This window comes from Henckelia pumila, chromosome 2, assembly GCF_033568475.1.
Source record: "Henckelia pumila isolate YLH828 chromosome 2, ASM3356847v2, whole genome shotgun sequence".
Taxonomy (NCBI): Eukaryota; Viridiplantae; Streptophyta; class Magnoliopsida; order Lamiales; family Gesneriaceae; genus Henckelia; species Henckelia pumila.
Window position 1 is genome coordinate 101,132,112 of NC_133121.1, and position 21,469 is coordinate 101,153,580.

The window sequence follows — 21,469 nt, forward strand, 5'->3', positions numbered from 1 at the left end:
CTCTTTTTTTATTAGTGTCAATTTCAAAAACAAAAAAAATGAGCATGAAAAAATCATTTGAATCATAGGTTTCCAATTACGACAAGATTTTCCCATGGAAGAATGAATAATAAATAAAAACAAAAATTATGAAAAATAATTTGATTAAGATTTAAAAAAATCAATTTCAAAAAAAAAATTTAAATATCATTTGATCCAAATTTACAATATGACCGGGTTCTCCAATTGAAGGTTAATATCAATCAAATTTATTGAAATTAATGAGCTTATTCCTATTCCAAAGCCCATATAACTTATATATATATATATATTTTTTTTAAAAAAATAGTAATTGGATAGTCGGGTACCCGATCGGGTATTTCGGATAGTATTTTATTACCCGAAACCGAACCGATTAAGTTTTAATCGGGTTTGGTTAATACCCGAACCCGATTAAAAACCCGATCTACCCGAATTTTGCACCCGATCGGTTTCGGGTCGGGTCGGGACCCGAACTACCCGAACCGATTGCCCACCCCTAAGAGCGTCCATCTCATGGATATATATATATATATATATATATATATATATATACTATTATATAAAAGATGTGTCTATTATAGTAACTATCTTAAGGATACCAAATTTATTTATTCCAAAATTACCCTTTTCTATCCAATATTTCACTAAAAACTTCCCACTAACTCCATGATTTGCTTTAAAAAAACATTTATCTTCTACACACACAAAATGTGTGCATTTTTTACTAGTATATATATATATATATAAGAGTGTCTCATACTTTCATAAGAGACGTTATTGAATAAATTATTATGCTGAAAAAAAATGAACATTTTTTTTCTCTTCTCCATGTTCTTTTTCTTTTTGTTGGATGAGAGAGTTTCTCATGTGATGTAAGTTTGAACTCAATTACATATGAGTTTTTTGTGACAAGGTCAAGCCTAGTTTGTTAACGAAATGCATCCCATTAATGATCCAGTAATTCTATAATAACATTGATTTTGGTGAAAACGTTATACATCTGTCGAAACTTACATTTTTAAACTTTACTATAGAAAATAATATTTTTAGATATATTTTGCAATTTTAGTTATGATGATAAATTTCTCGGATCAAATATCTGTTTATGAATCATGTTGAATTGATATATAAATTTATTGCAATTTGATAATTAATTATATTAAATATTATTGAAAAGGTTATACCCAAACTACTAACCCACTAAATTGGGATAACTGGTCTTTGTTTAATCAATTTGTTGGGATCCTTTACTAATTAAGAGCGATAAATATACTAAGCTAGGTTTCTACAGGGCGCGGCGCAAACTCACAAATTCTACAACCCCATAAAAATAAATATAAAGGGTGACATAAATAATATACATATAAATAATATAATTTAATAAATAAATAAATAAATAATGATAGTTAATATAATATTTGATTTGATTGATATATTATAGTTTATTTGATTAGATTGATTAAATTTTATATAAACATGATAAATTATCATTTTGTATTTTAACAATAAATAAAATATGAATAATATTATTTATAAGAGGTAATATAGTAATTTAAATTCAATGATTTGATTGATGTAAGATAAATAATGAATGATTTGATTGATTTAAATAAATAATTAGTAGATGGATAAATAATATAACGAGAATAACACGATATTGGATAAGATAAGTTATACGTAGATTAATAATATAAGATACCAAACGATACCTTTACAACATATATCCCGAAAATTAACATTTATGTTTGGATTTTATTGATGCTAGCAAAAACACACACACATTGTGTGTGAAAACTACATAATATACAATAATTAAAAGAAAAATTGAGTGAAAAAAAGATAAAAGGACACGAAATGTTTTATGTTTTTAAAATAATAGAGATGAACGTGAGAGATAGGTTCAGAAAGTGAGAGTTGAAAAAGTGGGAATAAAATATTATTTTCTTACTATTCTTGTATTATTTTTTTTAAAATTTTAATTAGTATAATTAGCGGTATTTTAGGATCTTCACGTTAAAATACCAAATGTAGTTACTATGAACCACTTTTCCTTTATTAGATAGTAAGATTAGTATAATTAGGGGTATTTTAGGATCTTTACATTAAAATACCAAATGTAGTTACTATAAACCACTTTTACTTTATTAAATAGTAAGATATTAGACGAAATGATCTGAAATGGCTAAAAACGAGATTTGAAATACAATGTTAAGTGGATTTAACCAAAAAAATAAAAATATGAAAACATTATTTTTTTGGTCAAGTATATATGCGTACTTGTGATTTTGGTATTTTACATTATCAAATTCAAAATTTAGTTTGTTGTCTTTGTTTTTTGGATAATTTTGAACATATATTTTTTTTTGGCTTGACGCTGACATAGAACCAATATATTGATGATGTGTCGTTAATCTGTATATTGTTACGTAAACCGTTCCAATAAAAAATGAGTAAAAATGCTAAAAAATAGAGAGTTAAAACTGAAATTGAAATTTGACCATGAAAAAATCAAAATGGTAAAACAACAAAATTGAAAAATAAAAAATACAATTTGAACAATATTATAAACTAAAATTGTGAAACGACAAAATTACGAAAACCAAAAATATAGTTTTCCGTGAAAGTATTTGTAAATCCATGGATCGAAATAATTAATTAGTTAATTTGATCATAAACCAATTTTATTTATTTAATTTTTTTTGGGAGATAAATTTCACCCTACCCTGTAGCCGTATGCTGTATGGTTACTTGACAACAGACCTCGTAAAGAGTACGATTCTCACTCTCCACGCCATTTTTCTCCAACGATTGTGCGAAATGCTGCTGCATTGCATCTGTTGGTAGCGGAGAATCCCCAGAAAATCGAAGAAATTTTGAGAAATTGCAATGGTGTCAGCCAAAGGCAAGGAGAAAGTGAGCGACAGTGGTGGGAAGGGGAAGAGGAAATGGAGCGATGGAGCAGACGATGATAAAACTGGACGGAAAAGGAAGAACCGAAGCGGAGCGTTGCAGTTCTTCGAAGATGCGGCATACGAGGTCGACAAGGATAGTGATTTCAGCGATGACGACGATGACGACATGTTTGGTTCGTGTAATTCTTTGCTGAAAAAACTAAGATTTGTACAATCCTGTTTCCTGTGGTTATGGCTTATGCCTGCGGTCTCCTTTTTTTTTTTCCGTGGGTTTTATTTTAGCCTTCAGAATAAGCAGTTAGTTTAGGGTTTTTTTGGGGGGGTTTTTGTTTGTATTGTTTCTGAGTTTAGAATCGTTTTCTTGTGTGATTAATTGGATTATTTTTTTCTTGGTGTGCGAAATTGCGCATGAGGGTTTCACGGTATTCATAATTCTATCCGATATTTTTTTTCCTGTACTTGAAATTGCTGTGGGGATTAAGATTTTTGATGAGTGAAGTGTGGTTTTTGCATTTTCGCGTTATTCTCCCACGCGGACCACGGCCTTCCTTTTGGGTACATGCCTATGTGCTTGAACGCGCTTTACTCTTTTCCCAGTGCTGTGGGATTTTTGTTTTCGACGAATCAGGTTTGTGTTTGCATTTTTCAATTGTCCATCCTTGAAGTTGTGACGAAAATTTTTTGTACATGCGTTTGTTTGACTATCTTCCGAGAGATCTCTTTTTTCAATTAGTTTTAGCTTTGCATTTATTTAATTTTTAGGAAGTACGCATGAATCTTTGGTGGCTTTCAATATACTGCTTGAGTAGTCCTCACCAATTTACCAGGCATGCTTGCATTTTGCTGCCTCCAACTTTTGTCCTTTGAGTTTCTTTTCCAAAATATCATGTCTGGAAGTCCAAATCTATAAACTAAACCATATTTTGTAAACTCACTCGCATTTCTGAGGAAGCTAATGGCTGGGTTGGTTCCCTGTATGGTCATAATTTAAAGGCTTGGATGCATATATCTGAAATAAAATTGCAATATCTGACGTTTTTTTTCCTATTCAAATACTTAATGTTTTGTTTCAATCTGGAACAGATTTTCTTGAAGATGAATTTCCTTGGGAGCTTAATGACAAGAATGAATCCGGGAAAGCTACTCCCAGTTCTTTCATTCCCAAAGAGGAGGTGATGAGCGAGGAAGAGTTCGAAAGAATGATGGAGGGGCGATATAAACCAGGAGCTGGTTTTGTTACTTACGCAGAAGACACTTATGATCGCAAGAGATTGTTTGAGGGAAACATGCATATGGCATCTGCCAAGGATCCAACAATCTGGAAAGTCAAATGCATGGTAGAGTTTGTAAACTTGTGGGACATGCTAATTCAACATTTGAAAATTATTACGTGCCACTTTTTTCTTTTCCTTTAAAATTATTGCAAACAAATTTCTGATAGGTTGGCCGCGAGAGGTATTCTGCATTCTGTCTTATGCAGAAATATGTGGATTTGAAATGTTTGGGAACTCAGCTGCAGATAATTTCTGCATTTGCACCTGATCATATAAAGGGCTTCATATTTATAGAAGCCGATAAGCAATCTGATATCTATGAGGTGCTCTTCCTACTCTTTTTGCTCAAACTTATTTTTGTTGGCTCACGGTTGGGATTGAATAAATGCTGATCCATTTGTTTATGAAAGTATAGGCATGCAAAGGGCTTTGCACCGTATATTCAACTAAATCAGCACCTCTTCCGAACAATGAGATGTCTCAGCTGTTGTCTGTGAGGAGCAAGTCTTGTGGAATTTCCAAGGGCATGTGGGCCCGTGTAAAGAGTGGGAAATACAAAGGCGATCTTGCTATGGTACGTATTTGTCCCTGTACTGAAATGGATAAATGCTCTTGGTTCCTTATCTTGGCGTATATCTTTTCGACATGCTATTGGTAATCCTTGTTTTCATTTGTTGGAAAACCTTGTGTAATGTTTAAATGACTAATCTAGGTCGTAGCTGTGAATAATTCTCGGAAAAAGGTGACGGCAAAGCTGATCCCAAGGATAGATTTGAAAGCAATGGCTGGAAAATTTGTAAGTTGATTTGTTCTACATTTTTTTAATGTGTACACGACTTCACAGTTTTTGTTTTATTTTTTTTGGAAGAAATTAACACTTTTAAGATGATGAATCTTACATAATTTTCAATTTGAAAATTGTTAGTTCTTCAGATTAGCCTACATTAAAAACTAAATTAGCCCCTCTCAACTGTTTCCAAGATTTTTGTGAAGATTAAACTTTTCCAAATTTGTAGCCAATTTTCTTTTCTCCTTTTCAACCTTTCCTCCAGGAGTTGGTTTTGATGGCTGGACTAAAGCTATATTTTGTGCCCTTACTTTTATTTGGTTGAAATAAGTGAGCCATTACTTGATTTTTGTATGCCCCTACTCTGTTACATGATCTATCTACCTTGGTTATGCTATGTCAGATATGGGGTAAAATTGTTATTCATTCCCCTTGTTTGAAAGCAATATCGCATTCATCCCATCCTTACAAACTGCTTCGACGTCATCCCTCAGGCTCCAGGACCCTTTGCGCCTTAGTGTGCCTTGCGTCCTTAACAACTATGGCTAGGACACGGCTGGGACACGTTTCAGGATACGTTTGGGCTCAATTGCAAAAAAATTAAAAGTTTCAAGGGTTAAATTGAAAAACAATAAATTTCTGAGGACTAATTGATAAATAAATTAAATGAATTGGGCCTAAAAAAGCCCTAACTTATCATTCTTTCTTTCTTTCCTGCTCTCAGTTCTTTCATCATCGATAAATATGGTTTTCTACTCTAGGATTTTTAAATTTTAATACTGAAGTTATAGATATATATATATATATATATATGTATAAATTATTTTTATAGTTTTTAATAAATAATAATCGCCGTATCCTAGCGGTATCGTGTCTTATATTTTCAAAATTTTCCGTGTCACCGTATCGTATCCGATACGATACCCGTACCCGTATCCATGCAACACAGCTTAATTCTTTTCAAAATTTCTCTATTATTCTTTTTTTTGTACCTTTGATGATCCATATACTTTTAATTTAATTATAATAATAATAATGCAGTTTTGTGCCCATATAAACTGACAAAAACTTGAGATTGCAAGAATAAGATTTAATTTTGTTAAAATAATGATTTTAATTAATTTTATATAAATAAATCAAAGGTATATTTGAGTCAAACGTGGGGAATGGATACGAATTTTTTACCCGTTAGATATGACATTGCACCTCCGTTTCAACTGGCTGCTCCATTACAATTTCATGTGCTGATAATGTATTGACCACTTTTTCTGTCTCTGGTTGGTGGTGACTAGTAATTGAATTCACTCATTTCCTAGTATTCATTTTCCTCTGTAATAGTAATACTAGACCAAGAGATCGAGTACAAGCACACAAAGTTGTTCACTTATGAAATTATGAATCAATTTTTTTATGATGCTAATAAAGATATTTTTCATTATACGTCGTCTGTTCATGTGTAGGGTGGAGGCATTGCTGCTAAGAGGACTGCCATTCCGGCACAAAGACTGATCAGCTCCAGCGAACTAGAGTAATTTTGTGTTCACTATTGTATTGCACCGTGTTTTTTAGTCTTTAACATGCTACTAATGCAGGGAGTTCCGCCCTCTTATCCAATCTCGCCGGGACCGTGATACTAATGAGATGTTTGATTTTCTTGATGGGATGATGCTGAAAGATGGGTATTTATACAAAAAAATACCTATCGACTCATTAAACTATTGGGGTGTAGTTCCTACTAAAGACGAGCTCTTGAAATTTGAGAGTTCAAAGAAGGATGAATCTACCGATGTACTGTGGCTTTCTCAACTTTTTGGTGAAAAAAAGAAGCAGCAAGTCGAAGATGTTAAGCTAGACAAAGGGGGAGGAAAACCAAAGGGTTCGTCTAGCTTTGATGTCGGAACAAGTTTTATGCACGATCTGGTGTTTTTTGGGTGCGTCTCTTGTTGTTATCGTGTTTTGGGACTTATTTATATCATTACCTTTTTGTCAATTTTTTTTTATGATGCGATCCTGACCTTTGTGCCAGGCGGAGGGATTTTGGTGTTGTTATTGGCTCAGAGAAGGGTGATATTGTCAAGGTATAAACATTTTACACTCCATAAACTATAGCTGATTGAACTGTTTATATATCTCAATCCACCCTGCTTTTATACCTTTTCTTTTACTTCAGGTCCTTAAAGAAGGCTCAGATGGACCATCGGTGGTCAATGTTAAACAAAGTGATCTGAAAAGTGCATCGTTTGATAAGAAATTATTCACTGTGTTAGATCACCACTCAAATACCGTATCAATTAACGACTGTGTTCGGGTTTTAGATGGTCCATTAAAGGTCTGGCATTAAATTTCTAATTAGAAAGTTCAATGTTTTATATTTTCTTTGAGTTTTGAAAGGCTAATATGCGCAAGTGCTTATTAAATTGACTTTGCAGGATAAGCAAGGGATTGTTAAAAAGATATACAAAGGGATACTGTTTTTGTGTGATGAATGTCAACAGGAGAATGATGGTTATATCTGCATTAAAGGGCAGCTATGTGAGAAAGTCAATTCTTCTGGCATTGCATCAAATGCAAAGGTTCGTCTGTATTGAATGGACAAAACCAAAAATTTTAACTGCTTTTCTTGTTTTGACGGAATACTGTTCTCCCTCACAGTCAAAGTTTAACTTGGTTTCAGGGTAGTGAGCCTGGGTCGTCTAGTTTTATGGATTTACCATCATCACCAAAATCTCCTTTATCTCCTAACAAATCTTGGCAAGAGAAGGATGATAAATCCAACTGTATGTTTAGATTTCAAAATCTCTCGTTGGACTCATTTAAAGCTACAGCTTCTTTTAAGCTGTCAAATTTGTTTTTTCAATGCAGTTAAACGGCAGGAAAATGGAATGTTCTCTGTTGGTCAATCATTAAGAATCCGCGTTGGCCCTTTAAAGGGTTATCTTTGTCGAGTAATGGCTGTCCGTCGTTCCGATGTCACCGTGAAGCTGGATTCGCAAAAAAAGATTTTAACGGGTATGATGAAAAACATCGATCCTTTAGTCTTTCTATTTATTAAAACACCTCTTGTAATGTTGCAGTGAAATGTGAGCATTTATCTGAGGTTCGCGGAAGAAATCCAGCCATCTCCCAGGGGTATGGCAGCATTCTGCTACCGAATTGAACATAGTTGATGTTATTCTCAATTTTGGTTTAGTTTTCCATGGTCTTTGAAGAACTTTTGTGCTCTACAGGGAGGACTCAGGGGCCGTAAAACCTTTTGATTTCCTTGAAACACAAGATGGCGCAAGTGGTAATGGGCTTTTTATGGTTTAAATCACTTTATTTACATCTACCTTCATGTCTAATCATTCATACTTGTTCCATGGACAAAATGTATGATGTTTGAAGCCTGGATGGATGGGGCAACATTACCAACAGAAGGTAACAATTGGAATGCAGGTGGATCAACTGAAAGGTTGAACTCTTAACTGATGGTCATTTTGTGTTGAACATTAGTTTTCTGGAATTTTCGTATCATCACGGCGTTGAGAATTTGCACCTGTCTCTCTCAAATGTGTTTTGGATAAGTGGTCTTTAGACTTGAGACTAATTAGTGAGTGGTCCTTTCTTAAATGATCGAAACTGCAGATTGATTAATTGTGGATGTATGCTTTTGTCAACATTTATTGAATTGTTAGAAGTTCCCCGTTTAGCTAATGAAATGGAAGATGTAATACCTACAGGGACTTGTTATGTTTGTTGAAAATGACCAAGAGAATAACTGGCTCCACATTTGCATTTTTGGTTATTGTTGGTAACTGGTTCCCTTGCTGACATACAAAATGGTTGTGCTTACATTTGCAGGTCTTCTTGGTCGTCTTTGCCAACATCAAACTTCTCGGTTAGTTTGACTTTATGGTTTTCTGTCTTGTTATGGCAGTGCATATGATTGTTCTCTTGCACGAGTAATTTTGATGAACTTAGAATTATTTGCAGGTTTCAAATGAATCTGGTTCTGTTGTTCCTTTAGCTGGTGATGCCATGAAAGGTATGTGTGGTGCATCTTCATATCCTAAAATTCAGATCAATTTATACTTCTGAGTAGAGGTAGTTTATGCTAGAACACGCCATCCGTTCCTTTTACAGAAAATTTTGTGTAGTAGATACACCAGTTTTATTTTCATTTGGTAATCTCATACCATCCCTGTGGTTCTGGAGCTCTTACAGTAATTTCCTTTTTCAAAAGGATAATTCAATTCTAATTTTATAAAAACCAGCATCTTGGACATGCAATGTGTGACATATGTGTTAAAATTGTTAATTGATTTTAAAAAAGAAAAAAATTAACCCTCAAACAGTTAAATAAACATGAAGATGGGCGTTATTTTCAAAATTTGAAGCACCGACGTGGCAAAACCTGTGGAAAATAATATTAGAATAAATAGAATTACTAAATTGCACATTTCATCTGATTTTTTCTTTATTCAGTTGGGGTTAAGTTTAATTACATTTACCAAAGATAGTTACTATGCCATCCTCCTGCTTTATTAAATTGCAATAGATGACAAAAACTGCAATAAAAAAAACAAAAACGAAAAACAACATTTAATCTGGAATAACTTGTTCCATCAACTTCGATTGCCGAGACTGGTGGCTACTTGACACTTTTATTAGTCTTGAGAGGCTGCACTGGATAGTTAATTTCAGCCTTAATTTATTTGGTTGAACTTTCTTTAAGTAGCTGTTTTGACTTTCCTTCTTCAAGAGTTGGTTTTAACTGAGGGTAATCTGGTTACAATCCTGGTGGAAAATGCATCCATGCTTCTTGTAAGAGCCTCTGATTATCGTTTCCTTTGACTTCTCTTGCACTAAATGTCTTGCAGAAGATTCTGGTTGGCAAATCAAAGCAACTTCAAATCAAAATTCATCATGGGGTGCAGTCGAAGTTGGTGAGAAAACAGATCCTGATACTGGTTCGGTTGATGGTTGGGGAACCGGCAGTGGATGGAAGCAAGCTACTTCATCTACTACTGTTGGAGGTGGTACTTCTGATAGCTGGGGCAAGTCTGTTGAACCAGCAGAACCACATCATGATAACTCTCACAATGCAGAGAAAAATGAATCTTGGGGCAAAGCTGCTGAGAAGTGGAGCACTGCTGGTGATGACGGTGGAGGTAAGGTAGCTTGGGGACCGTCTGATGTTTCATCAGATAAACAGAGTGGGGGTTGGGGTCATACAAGTCGAGAACTTAATAAACCAGAAGTAAGTGCCTGGAAGAAAGATAATTTTGCATTGCCGGACTCTGCGGTTGTGGCTGAAAGTAAATGGGGAAACCAGGGTGATACTAAAAAAGATGGTGTGGAAAGCTGGGGAAAGAGTGGGACCACTTGGGGTAAAGGCAGAGAGTCAGAACTGGAAGGTCCTTCTACAAAAAACCAGGAGCAATCTCAGATGAATTCTTCAGAAAAATGGAATGATAAGTCTGCTACTGGAAACAATGCGAATATTGGTAGTTCTTCTGGGGGATGGGGTAATCAGGGTAGTGCAAAATTAAGTGACAGTCAAACTAAAAACTGGGATACTAAAGTGGTGGGTGGAATTACTACTGAAAAAGGGAACGCTGACGGTTGTAGCAAAGACAAGCCTGTTGGTGTTGATGTTGGGACATCATGGAAGCAGGATAGTACATCTTCGTGGGGTAAGAAAGATGATTGTTGGGGTAAATCAAATGATGGCAAGGACAAGGAATCAGGGTGGAAACAAGGATCAGACGGTAATAAAGATGCTGGTGGAGGAAATGAATGGGGTAGCTCAAAACGTAATGAGGATGATGAGCCCAGTGGTTGGAACATGCCAAATGTTTCCAACAATTCTGGCTCATCTGATTGGAGAAAAGCATCGACTGGAAATGTAGATAGTTGGAACAAAGAAAAGAAACCAAATGAAAATAATAGGTCTTCGTGGACCACTGGAAACACTTGCTTTGAGGGTCAGTCATCTGATTGGAGTTCGGTCTCTCAAGACAAAGCAAAAGATGGGCAAGTTGGTTCATGGAAGAGTGAGAAGAATGTTGATGGAGGTTCATCTACTGGATGGGGCCAAAGTAATTGGCTGAAAGGCGAGACACATGATACTGGTGGTAACCAGGGCTCGTCTTGGAGTGGCAAAAGCAATTGGAACTCGGGAAATGGTACTGATGGGAGCAATAATCTAGATGAGACAGGCGACAGGGGAAGAGGTGGAAATTGGAGAGGTCGGGGAGGAAGAGGTGATCGTGGTGGCTTCCGTGGTAGAGCTGGACCAGGTCGTGGTGGTTTTGGAGGTAGAGGTGATTCAGATCGTGGTGGTTTTGGAGGCAGAGGTGATTCGGATCGTGGTGGTTTTGGAGGCAGAGGTGGTTCATATCGTGGTGGTTTTGGAGGCAGAGGTGATTCAGATCGTGGTGGTTTTGGAGGCAGAGGTGATTCAGATCGTGGTGGTTTTGGAGGCAGAGGTGATTCAGATCGTGGTGGGTTTGAAAGCAGATGGGGTTCTGACAGGGGAGGCTTTGGAAGTAGAGGGAGATCTGACGGAGATGGAGGATTTCGTGGTCGTGGTGGTTTTAGAGGCAGAGGACGGGGTGATTGGAAAAACTCTGGAGATGATTTGGGTGAGGAAAAGCCCTACAGCTGGAATAAAGGTTCAAACAATGATTCCGAGGGATGGAAAAGTAGCGGCGGCGGAGGCAGTTGGAACCGGGGTGGTAAGGAAAACAATGAGGGAACTAATTGGAATCCATCAACCGAATGGAATAAACCATCTGGTAACTCTGAAATGGATACTTGGCAATCGAAGGAATCTAATAAAGGTGAAGGACAATCTGGCTCATCGGGCAAACCTGTATCAACTTCTTGGGAAACTGCCTCGCAAAATGAGCACTCGAGATGGAGCAAAACAGAACCTAGTAATGAAAATAAGACCAAAGAATCTACCAAGGACAAAGAACCATCAGATTCATGGGGTAAAGCAGTAGCTGGCTCCAGGGAAACAGCCCCAGAGACTGCTAGCTCATTTGGTAACTGGAATCGGCAAGAAGCTGGTGACGGAGGGCAGACTAAAGAACCTGCTATGGAGTTAGGGCCATCTGATACTTGGGGCAAAGCTGCAGCTAGCTCTTGGGGCGAAGGAAGTAGCAAAGGAGGGTGGGCATAATGCCCTGAGGTAACCACAGATCCCATGTTTCTTTCTTTTTTACTTTTCAAGGACCTAGGCTGTAACGTGTCATCTTCCGTACGTTTGAATATCATGACCAATGAGGTTTCTTTTGTGATCATTGATATATTTAGCATGGTGGTATTCGTGTGTGAGAAAAAATACATACAAAACATACTGGCATGTTAAGAGATGAAAGATCATGCAGCCCAGCCCAACTGGAATTAGTGCACCTTAGTACACTGGGCAGTTTCTTAATATTACGGATTACTAAATAACTCTAAGCCTCCTGCTCTCAAACATTTTGGCGGGCTGGCAACTTGAGCGTATCTCAAAATCGATTCGAGCTTATTTGAGGAAAATGGTCAATATTGTTTGAATTGTTAATGACATTTTCCAAAACTAGCTCTCACCTTAAAGGTTGCATGATGTTTTGAACTTGTGCAGTACCATTCTCACCCTCTTCACAATGTTGTGGGGCTTCTGACACCTAGTTTGAATACTTACAAACTCCTTATCCTTGAAAATTTTAAATATGCCATGCCCTTGCAATGCTATGACCTGAAGATATGCGTGTGTGAGTGGATATATAATTTGCTGTTACCTATATCTAGATCCATAGTATTATACTTCCAATGTTTGAAATAATTCTATTTGCTGCAGATAAAGACGGTCGAGCTCTGGAGATTGTGGATGTATTGCATCCACCGTTAGTAAGCTAACTTCTGCTTACTTTACAAACTGTTTATTTTGGTATTTTGAAAATTTGATAGGCCCATAAATTTTCATGGATGTTGAATTCTTGTTGAACTTGAAATGCTTGCCTATCATAACTCTATTGATGGTAGATCACCTTATCCTTATGTTTGCTGGTTATGACATAATGCTATTCTGCATAGGCTTCAGCTGATGACTGTTCTAATGTACTTCTTATCGTAAGTTTTGTGTTCTATGCTTTAATTATTGTTCTGGCAAATGAATCTTAGAATTCATCGGTTTATTGTACAACCTGAGTCATATTTAAAGTCATTCAGTAAAATCATCGTTAACACGGAATTTAAGAGTTTTAGACAATGGGTGGACTTCAACTTGGACAAATTTTGTTGACATTTGGTGCTCATAGTCATCTTATTGTCCGATGGCGATGAGTTATCGACTGGAAATTTTAGGGAACGAACATGAAGCATATAAACAACTATCACAAGCGCACGCGAATACGTTGAAAAACCACATACTTGTGATTGGAATAGAAGATAAGTGGGGCCTTTGCCCATTGATTAAATCTTGAAAGAAAAATTATCATTCCCTGTCTATCTTTAAATCTTGTCGATTGTTCTTAAATACCTATAATAATAGCGACAAGATAGAGTAATAATGAGGGTGGGTGGCTATGCATATAGTAATCAAAATAATTAGAAGTGACAAAAACGTCGTGGTGGTTGGAGAAGAATGTGTTGGTGTTGTGCCACTCCCGAATATCATTCCCAAGAAGTCACCGTCTCCGGCGGATCCGCTATCGTCACCGCCTACACCGGTTGTGGCCCCTCCGCCGTATGACATGCTAACGCTGTTGTCCCTGCATTGTCATAATTAGGGTGGTTTTTCGATATATCTTACTACAAATATTGGTATGAAAAAAATTCATACCGATATCAATAGTAAAATTTCGAAACTTTGATACGAAAAAAATTCATATTGATACCGTATAGATACCAAAAAAAATCCGGTATACCAAAAAAATGTCTGTATATCAAAAAAATTTCGTTACGGTATGCCAAAATTTCGCTATTTCGATACGGTATGCCAGCCCTAGGACTCATGATGGTGTTAAATTTCAATTTCTTGGCTCAAAATTTGAATGATGCGAATGTCTTTGTTTTTTTGCGAATGCAAATTAAGGGGTAAACCCTCCCCCACATGCTGAAACCACTAGAAAACATCTTCCACCGCTTTCAAAACGTCCACGCACACGACAAATGGGTAGAAAGTCACATATTTCATGTGTAAACCCATGTTAGCCTGCTTATATTTGAACAGTCATTCTAAAAATATTTTGTAGTTGATCTCTCTCTATATATATATACATCAAATAAGCAAAGCTATATAGGGAATGTTTGCAACCTAAAAGAAGTCATCATGAGTTTTTTTTAGAGTACTAAGTATAATCTTGATCTAGATTACAAAGATATAAGTTAGAAAAACTATCCGCAAACTGGTCCGGGCCTCAACCTTGGCCATCGTATCATATAGATGTGGGGGGTAAAGCTTCTTTTCAAATTTGGGTATTAAGTCCGATGGGCCCAACAGATAAGCATGATCGTATAGTGGGCCCATATAACCGACTTTACAAGTAAAGGGACCACATTTATCGTGACCCAACAAAAATATTTTTACTATCTAAAATGCTATTGCAATCTAGTGTGTGTGTGTGTTGTGTGCAAATTGGAGTTGAAATGATTTTATATGTACCTGGGGCCGCCAAGAACACCTGCATCAACAGTGAGTTGGTTGACGAAGTAGGCGGACCGAGGCTCGACGCTAGATGCCTTCGCGTACTGGACGCTCCGGCCGGCACCGGAGGGCACGAAAAATGCCCCATTCACCAATATGTCCCCTTCTGTTCTCCAATTCCATTCACTCCATACATTCTCATCCGTTTCCACACGTTTCGTCACCTATGTATAATATGTTAATCAATCAATCAATCAAGTAATTATTTTATTATTTCGGTCTAATTTGTGAATGTTTGACATATGCAACACATGTGGTGGCTACCGAGAAATACCTTTTTCACAAAAGAAATGAAAAAGATCCATTTAATTTATATGCTGATATAAAATACAAGGACATCCCAATCCCAAGAATTCAATTTGGCTAAACATGTTACTTCCCGAGTCAGTACGGCATATACAACACTAACTTTGAAAATATTATCAACCCAAAAAAGTAATAATTTATTAATTTCATGGTTACCATGAAAGAGTAGGCTTTGGGGGAGGGGCGCAAAAGTCAAGAAAGCTGCTGCTTTATGGGGAAACTTGGCAATAAATTCCAAGAAAAAAAGATAATTTGACACCAAAGAACCTAAGCCAACTTCTCATAGACTAACACTAATAAATGGTCGTCAAGTGTATCAAATTTCGACTGATTTTCTATATGTATCATAATTATAAACTTCTTGTTACAAAAATAAATAAAAGAGCAAAACTGACCTCCTTGGCATTAGGGTCAGGCGGAGCAGTATACCTATTGCCTTGACTATTAATAGTTGGATTAGCGCTGCCGCCAATTGCATACATTTGCCATTGTGTAAAATCATTGTTGACAACATGTATGTACCCTCTCCTACACCTTGGCATCCTTTGCACCAGCCCCTCTCCGAAATGGTTGAACGCGATCGTCACCTAATTAACCATGGTCAAGGCGATCGCGATCAGAATATAAACTTTGTTACTCGAAGCATATCGCTAAAACAGCGCGACACAAACAATAAGAAAAACACATTAATTCGTCGTGCCTGCATTCCAGAGTCCAGCAAGTACCTATCGTCGTGTCCCAACAACATAACCTCGTCGTGGTGTGAGAAGTAGTTGTTAGAGATGGTGATGGCGGTGGACGCCATGATAACGTCGATCAGCCCGTCGGTGCAATGTGACAGGGCACAGTGGTCTATCCATATGTTTCTTGACGAGAAAATGGATATCCCATCTCCATCGGACCGACCACGGTGACCTACATGCGTCGGGCTGGACCGTATGTCGGTGTTTCCCGAGGGTTGGCAGTTGTAGACGTGTATGTTGTGGATGATCACGTTGCTTATGTATTGCAACGTGATGCATCCGTTGCCGGTCACGTGGACGTTGGCGCCGCGGCCGTCGATGGTTTTGTAGCTATTGACAATGAGCTCGTGCTTGAGCTTGATGAGCATGCTGGATTGGAAGATGATCCATAGGGGCTCGTCTTGGATGACAGCGTGACGGAGGGTCCCGGGGACGGGGTTCACCGTGTCATGGTCGGAGGAGTCGGTTACCACATAATAGCGGCCGCCTTTCCCTCCTCGTGCCGCTTGCCCGAATCCGATGGCGCAGTCGGCTAACCGTTGGCGGTCGGCTTCCCACTCGGAGTCGCACCGCCAACAGTCGTCGATAGGGTTTCCGGTCAGGCATTGGGGTTGGTTTGTTAGCAACATTTGCCTTCTTGATATCGAGTCATTGAGTTTCCTATACAAACGTCACAAGAATTCAGTAAAAAATCAACTGCATGTCCCATGATTCATTTATACACTAATTTTAAAAAAATTATATATATATATTCCAAATTCATTACATTGATCACTCTCATGGATAAATTCTTACATCCACGTACACCTTTGTGCTTCATAAGTTTTAGCACAAAATTTTGCGACTTGTTGTATTGGCCAGGCCTTGCTTTTTTCCCACCAATCAATCACATGGCAAAAAACATAGACTTGAAAAAATGAAGACACAAGAAAGAAACTTCAGAAAATCCGAAAAAAGGAGGATTCTTTATTATTTGATGGGGGTTGGGTCCCATTGAAGAAAATTGAGTATATAATAAGAAAATGAAATTCAATTATTTTGATTTAGTATGCAGCTCTCCAACTTTCATCCAATAATCGCTAACAAATGTCATGTGAGGGAAATTAAATTAGAGGCATCACAAAATGGACCCTACATGAAATTTTCATATATTTTCTACAAGAAGTGGATAAAATCATAAAATGACAATGGAAACAGAATAATGCAAAAAAAGGAAAAAAGAAAACACACAGAAATGGAATCCAGTGCATTTTTTTCACACATTTTAAAAGCAAAAAATTTGTCAGTTCACTGCTATAGTTCTATTCAATTTCTTGAAATGCTATTGAATACCAAGAAATCAAGAAACAATGTTCAAAACTCAGTGTACACTAATGAAAAAAAAACCCATTGTAGGGGAAGTTTTTAACCAAAGAACAGCTATTCAACATGAGACTTGTCATCTACCATCGCTTAGATGAAGTGACATAAACGAACGATACATTAAAACCCGCATTAAAAGCTCAAAAAATACCCAATCCCACCCCACCCCACTCCAAAAAACAAAGAAATTGGATGCCCCATATCATAAACTTCCCAAATAACCAAACAAACACATACATATATGCCAGCATTGTCTTGAAAATTGTAACCCCTACACAATTTTCTTGAGATATCCCAACTTTTCTACCCAAACATAGAGATACCCAACACAACAAAATCCCCAAAATGGTCAGAAAAAAACAAGACAGAATCTTGGTGATCGCTCTTGTTGCAAAATGCAATATAAAACAACACCCCCAGTGTGTGTATAAATATAGGAACACAAAATCTTTTTTTTTACCTCTGCACTTGCTGAACCACAGCCTCAGGGTTTGGGTGTTGATGTGGGATTGTGAGATTCAAGAAACCAGAAGCAACAGCAGCAGCAGCAGAAGAAGAAGAAATGCAAATGAAGAGGCAGAGCAAAAGAATGCAAAATTGGGGAAGCATTCTTTGAAGAAAAGAAGGGAAAGAAAGAAAGACAATGGGGGGAGAAGAGTATAAGATGTGCTATTGTTTGAAATTGTTATTTTCTGTTTCTGTAAATGATACACTAAAGAAAGGAAGAGATTTCTTTCTTGGCTATTGAATGGGGGGATTTTCGATACCTAACCATTACAAGAAAATTGTCTATTATATAGAATAATCATCGCGTTAATTTGGGATTGTGCGTGTGGTTTTGTTTTTCTTAAAAGTTGTGGGTTTTTGGCAAGATGGAAAAAAGGGAGGGACTCTGTTCAGATTTGGAGGGATGGCTTTTGTGGGGACATGGGGGGAGCGGTGTGTGTGTGTTTTGTGGGTATTTGGTGTGAATTTGTTCTGTTTCTGGCTGCACCTTTTCTTTTGTAACAGATTCCTACCTTGCTAGGTCAAGATATACAATCTCTTGGTTGATAGAGTAGTGAGTAGAAGTTCGATTCTTCTTTAAATCAGCACTTTATTAGATTAGCGATTGCGGGTTCCCACTTCTTAAAAAAGATATATACGTATTTTTTAATAAAAAAATCTATAAAAATGATAATTTTATTGGAAAGTATATATTAAAATTAGATTGAAAATTATTGTGATGGTGATGTGATGATATTTTAATTTTTGATTATGTAATGGATGACATATTTATTTTTGAACATTTCTCAATTGAGGATCTATAAATAGACCTCAACATTTGTGAAGAAATAACACAAGTTTAGAGAGAAGATTTTATAAGTGTTTGGTTTGATATATATTTTGAGTTGAGTAACTCTCCTGCGAGACTGTCTCACAGGAGACGGGTCAACCCAATTTTTAAATTCAAATACCCAAGCTAACAATCGGATCCTTGTTATTGGGCGGATTCTTTAATTGGGCTTAAACTCAACAAAGTTTGGTTTACTAGGGTTCTTCGATATTCCATTATCCGACGAATCCAACAAATCTGTTTATAGGTTTTGTTCCACACAAAAGAGTCTTCGTTTTGAGCCAAAGATCTACTGATTTGAGGCATTTCCGTGCGATCGAAGTGTTGTCGCGACTGATATTGGTAGCTTCTTCTCCGGTTAGTTTCAAATTCGATTTCAGAGTTTTGAGTTATATATCGTAGCTGTTACTACGTTTCCACAAATTTTTCATGCAAAATAAGGTGAAAGTTCAGAGTTCTCTTGATTTCGGTTTCGCTGGTTTGTGTTCTTTGTATTCGAATCGTAAAAAAATTGATTAATTTCGAAGGAAGTCATGAACGAAATACCAATCCACCATGTTCTTAGTTTCGTTGGTTTTCTGTTCTTTAATCTTTCATTGAGTAATTTGCTTTCTGGAATCTGGAATACATTTATAAACTTTTGTGTTCTGGTTTTTATCATTTGACAGGTGAACAAGTTTATCTTCTGAATTTGTTTATTCTTACGTATTTGGGGACACAGTTTGTAAATAAAGCTTAGAAACACGAAGCTTCTGTTTTGTCAATTTCATGGGGTCCTATAGATTTTGGTTAAAAAAATCTATCTGTCTTATTGTTTCAAAAATCTACTTTAGCATCTATCTCATTTAAGTTTTAACCCTTTCAAGAATGTGAGAATCATTAACTACAAACTAATATGGTTTAGATAATAATGTGGGCCAATTCTACAAGTTTCCATCTTAATTACAGATTTTAATAACATGGTTGTTTTACTGTTAAAAATGAAATATATGGTTGTTTAGTGTTAAAAATGATTGAAAATTTATAGGCGGATACAAGTATGAAGGAGAAAGAGACGGTTCGAAAAAAGAGGACTATTTCCCTGGAGGAGAATGAGGGAACTTCTGGGAAGCCTCCTGAAAAGAAAAATAAGGGAGGAAAAATAAAGATGAAGGAAAAGGAGAAAGATAAAGATAAAGGAAAACAACTTGCTAATATTATTAAAAATGTTGAAGCAGAAAAACAAACTAACAAGGAAATATGGTTAGTTTGTTGAACTTTGATTCAATGAATAGAATTATGCTGATGATAATATGTGCATTTATTTTTTTATATATGTTTGTATTACTTTTTCTGTAAAAAGTGTTACTCTTTCGATAAAAAGTATTAGTTTTTACTGTTAAAAAGTCTTTCTGTTAAGTAAAATATTTTTTTGAAAAAAGTTATTTGTGGAATGAGTTTTTATGTAAAAATATATTAGTTTTTATGTGATAAGTATTAATTTTTTTGTGATAAGTATTAGTTATCATTTTAAAAGTATTTGTTCCTTTATTTGCTATTAGTGGAATGGGTTTTTCTGTTAACAATATTAGTTTTTATGTGATAACTATTAGATTTTATGTGATACGTATTAGTTATCATATTAAAAGTATTAGTTCCTTTGTTTGCTAATTTGTAATAAATAAAATCTTTTTTTGAAAAAGTATTTGTGGAATGTGTTTTTATGTGAAAAGGATTAGAGTTTATGTGATAAGTATTAGTTATTATTTTAAAAGTATCAGTTCTTTTGTTATTTTAAAAGTATTAGTTCCTTTGTTATTGTTTTAAAAGGTATTACTTTTCCCATGAAAAGTATTACATTTTCAATGAAAAGTATTAGTTGTGTAGGGGAAAGTATTAGTTCTAATGTATGCTAATGTGACAAAATGTATTACGTGCTTAGTCTTTTCTTATATAATTTCGTATTATTTTTTCTGTGAAAAGTGTTACTTTTGTGATCTTTTGTATTAGTTTTTTCTATTAAAAATTCTTTTTTTCTAAAGTGTGCTAATTTGACAAAAAAAAAGTATTGCTTTTCTTGTCAATGGTATTATCTTTTGTATTATCTTGTCAATGTCTTAATTTTTTTTTTTTGATGTTAATGTAACATGCAATTAAATTTAATTTTGGCGTTATTTCATATATAAATATATATTTTATTTTTTGTAGTGAAGTTAGAGGGTTCGTTACCCAATGTAGACCACAAGGTCTGTGTAGACTTGTGGAACAATTGAATGAACAACAAAAGCAGGCAGTTAGAAGCATTGGTTTTGGTGGCTTGCTCCATCTGCGTGTTACATCTTTACCAAATACGATGTTGAGATGGTTGGTGAAAAACTTCAATGGAGCAAGTCAAATGTTTACAGTTAACAACAACAAAAGCTTTTTCATAACTTCAGACGATGTTAGGGATGTGTTTCTACTGCCAAGAAATGATGGGAATGAGTTAAAGTTGGTATGTGATGAAACTACTCTTTGTTTGCTGGAAAAACTGAAAAATGATTATGATATTGACTACAATTCAACATTGAGTTCTTTGAAGGACCTTTTTCTCACAAAGTTGATAGATGGAGGAAATGATTTCAAAATACTATTTGTTATTTATAGTTTGTCATCATTTTTAACTCCAACTTCAAATCGTTTGATTGATCTTAGTACCTTAAAATCGTTAGTTGAAGTTGATAAGATATCAAAGTATGATTGGTGTAGTTATGTCCTAAACAAGCTTTGTAAAGCTGTGAAAAAATATAATTCGAATTTAAAGGTGAAGAATGTTAGTGGGTGTGTCTTGTTGTTGCAAATTATATACTTCCATAGGCTGAAGTGGCATGGCATTGCTGAACCATGTATGCCACCTTTGATTCAACATTGGACAAGTGAGAGGATCCGAACAAGAATTAGAGAAGAGAGAGAAGCTGGGGATTATGGACAAGGGGAATGGGTTGTCGGGATCTATCCAACTGGTTTGAATGATAGGACAATGGTGGGAGAAAAATATGAAGAAGAAGAAAATCAAAGTGTAGAGAAGAAT

The 21,469-nt window shown here is 35.9% G+C and overlaps 2 protein-coding genes across 2 annotated transcripts; one reads left to right on the forward strand and one right to left on the reverse strand.

Annotated features, from left to right (window-relative positions):
- The first annotated feature begins 2,753 nt into the window (after positions 1–2,753).
- Positions 2,754–13,101, forward strand: LOC140879722 (uncharacterized). The gene is made up of 19 exons (XM_073283579.1): positions 2,754–3,106; positions 4,017–4,270; positions 4,375–4,530; positions 4,623–4,781; positions 4,920–5,003; positions 6,455–6,522; positions 6,587–6,925; positions 7,021–7,072; positions 7,165–7,323; positions 7,424–7,567; positions 7,669–7,771; positions 7,857–8,003; positions 8,069–8,123; positions 8,222–8,280; positions 8,379–8,445; positions 8,835–8,871; positions 8,967–9,018; positions 9,854–12,171; positions 12,826–13,101. The coding sequence occupies exons 1-18, from the start codon at positions 2,908–2,910 to the stop codon at positions 12,160–12,162; spliced, it is 4,443 nt and encodes a 1,480-aa protein (XP_073139680.1). The 5' UTR covers positions 2,754–2,907; the 3' UTR covers positions 12,163–12,171; positions 12,826–13,101.
- A 293-nt stretch (positions 13,102–13,394) lies between these two features.
- LOC140879579 (probable pectate lyase 5) lies at positions 13,395–18,028 on the reverse strand. The gene is made up of 5 exons (XM_073283342.1): positions 17,545–18,028; positions 15,680–16,382; positions 15,375–15,566; positions 14,632–14,837; positions 13,395–13,738 (listed from the first exon to the last, which is right to left on the reverse strand). The coding sequence occupies exons 1-5, from the start codon at positions 17,691–17,693 to the stop codon at positions 13,507–13,509; spliced, it is 1,482 nt and encodes a 493-aa protein (XP_073139443.1). The 5' UTR covers positions 17,694–18,028; the 3' UTR covers positions 13,395–13,506.
- Positions 18,029–21,469: the final 3,441 nt, after the last annotated feature.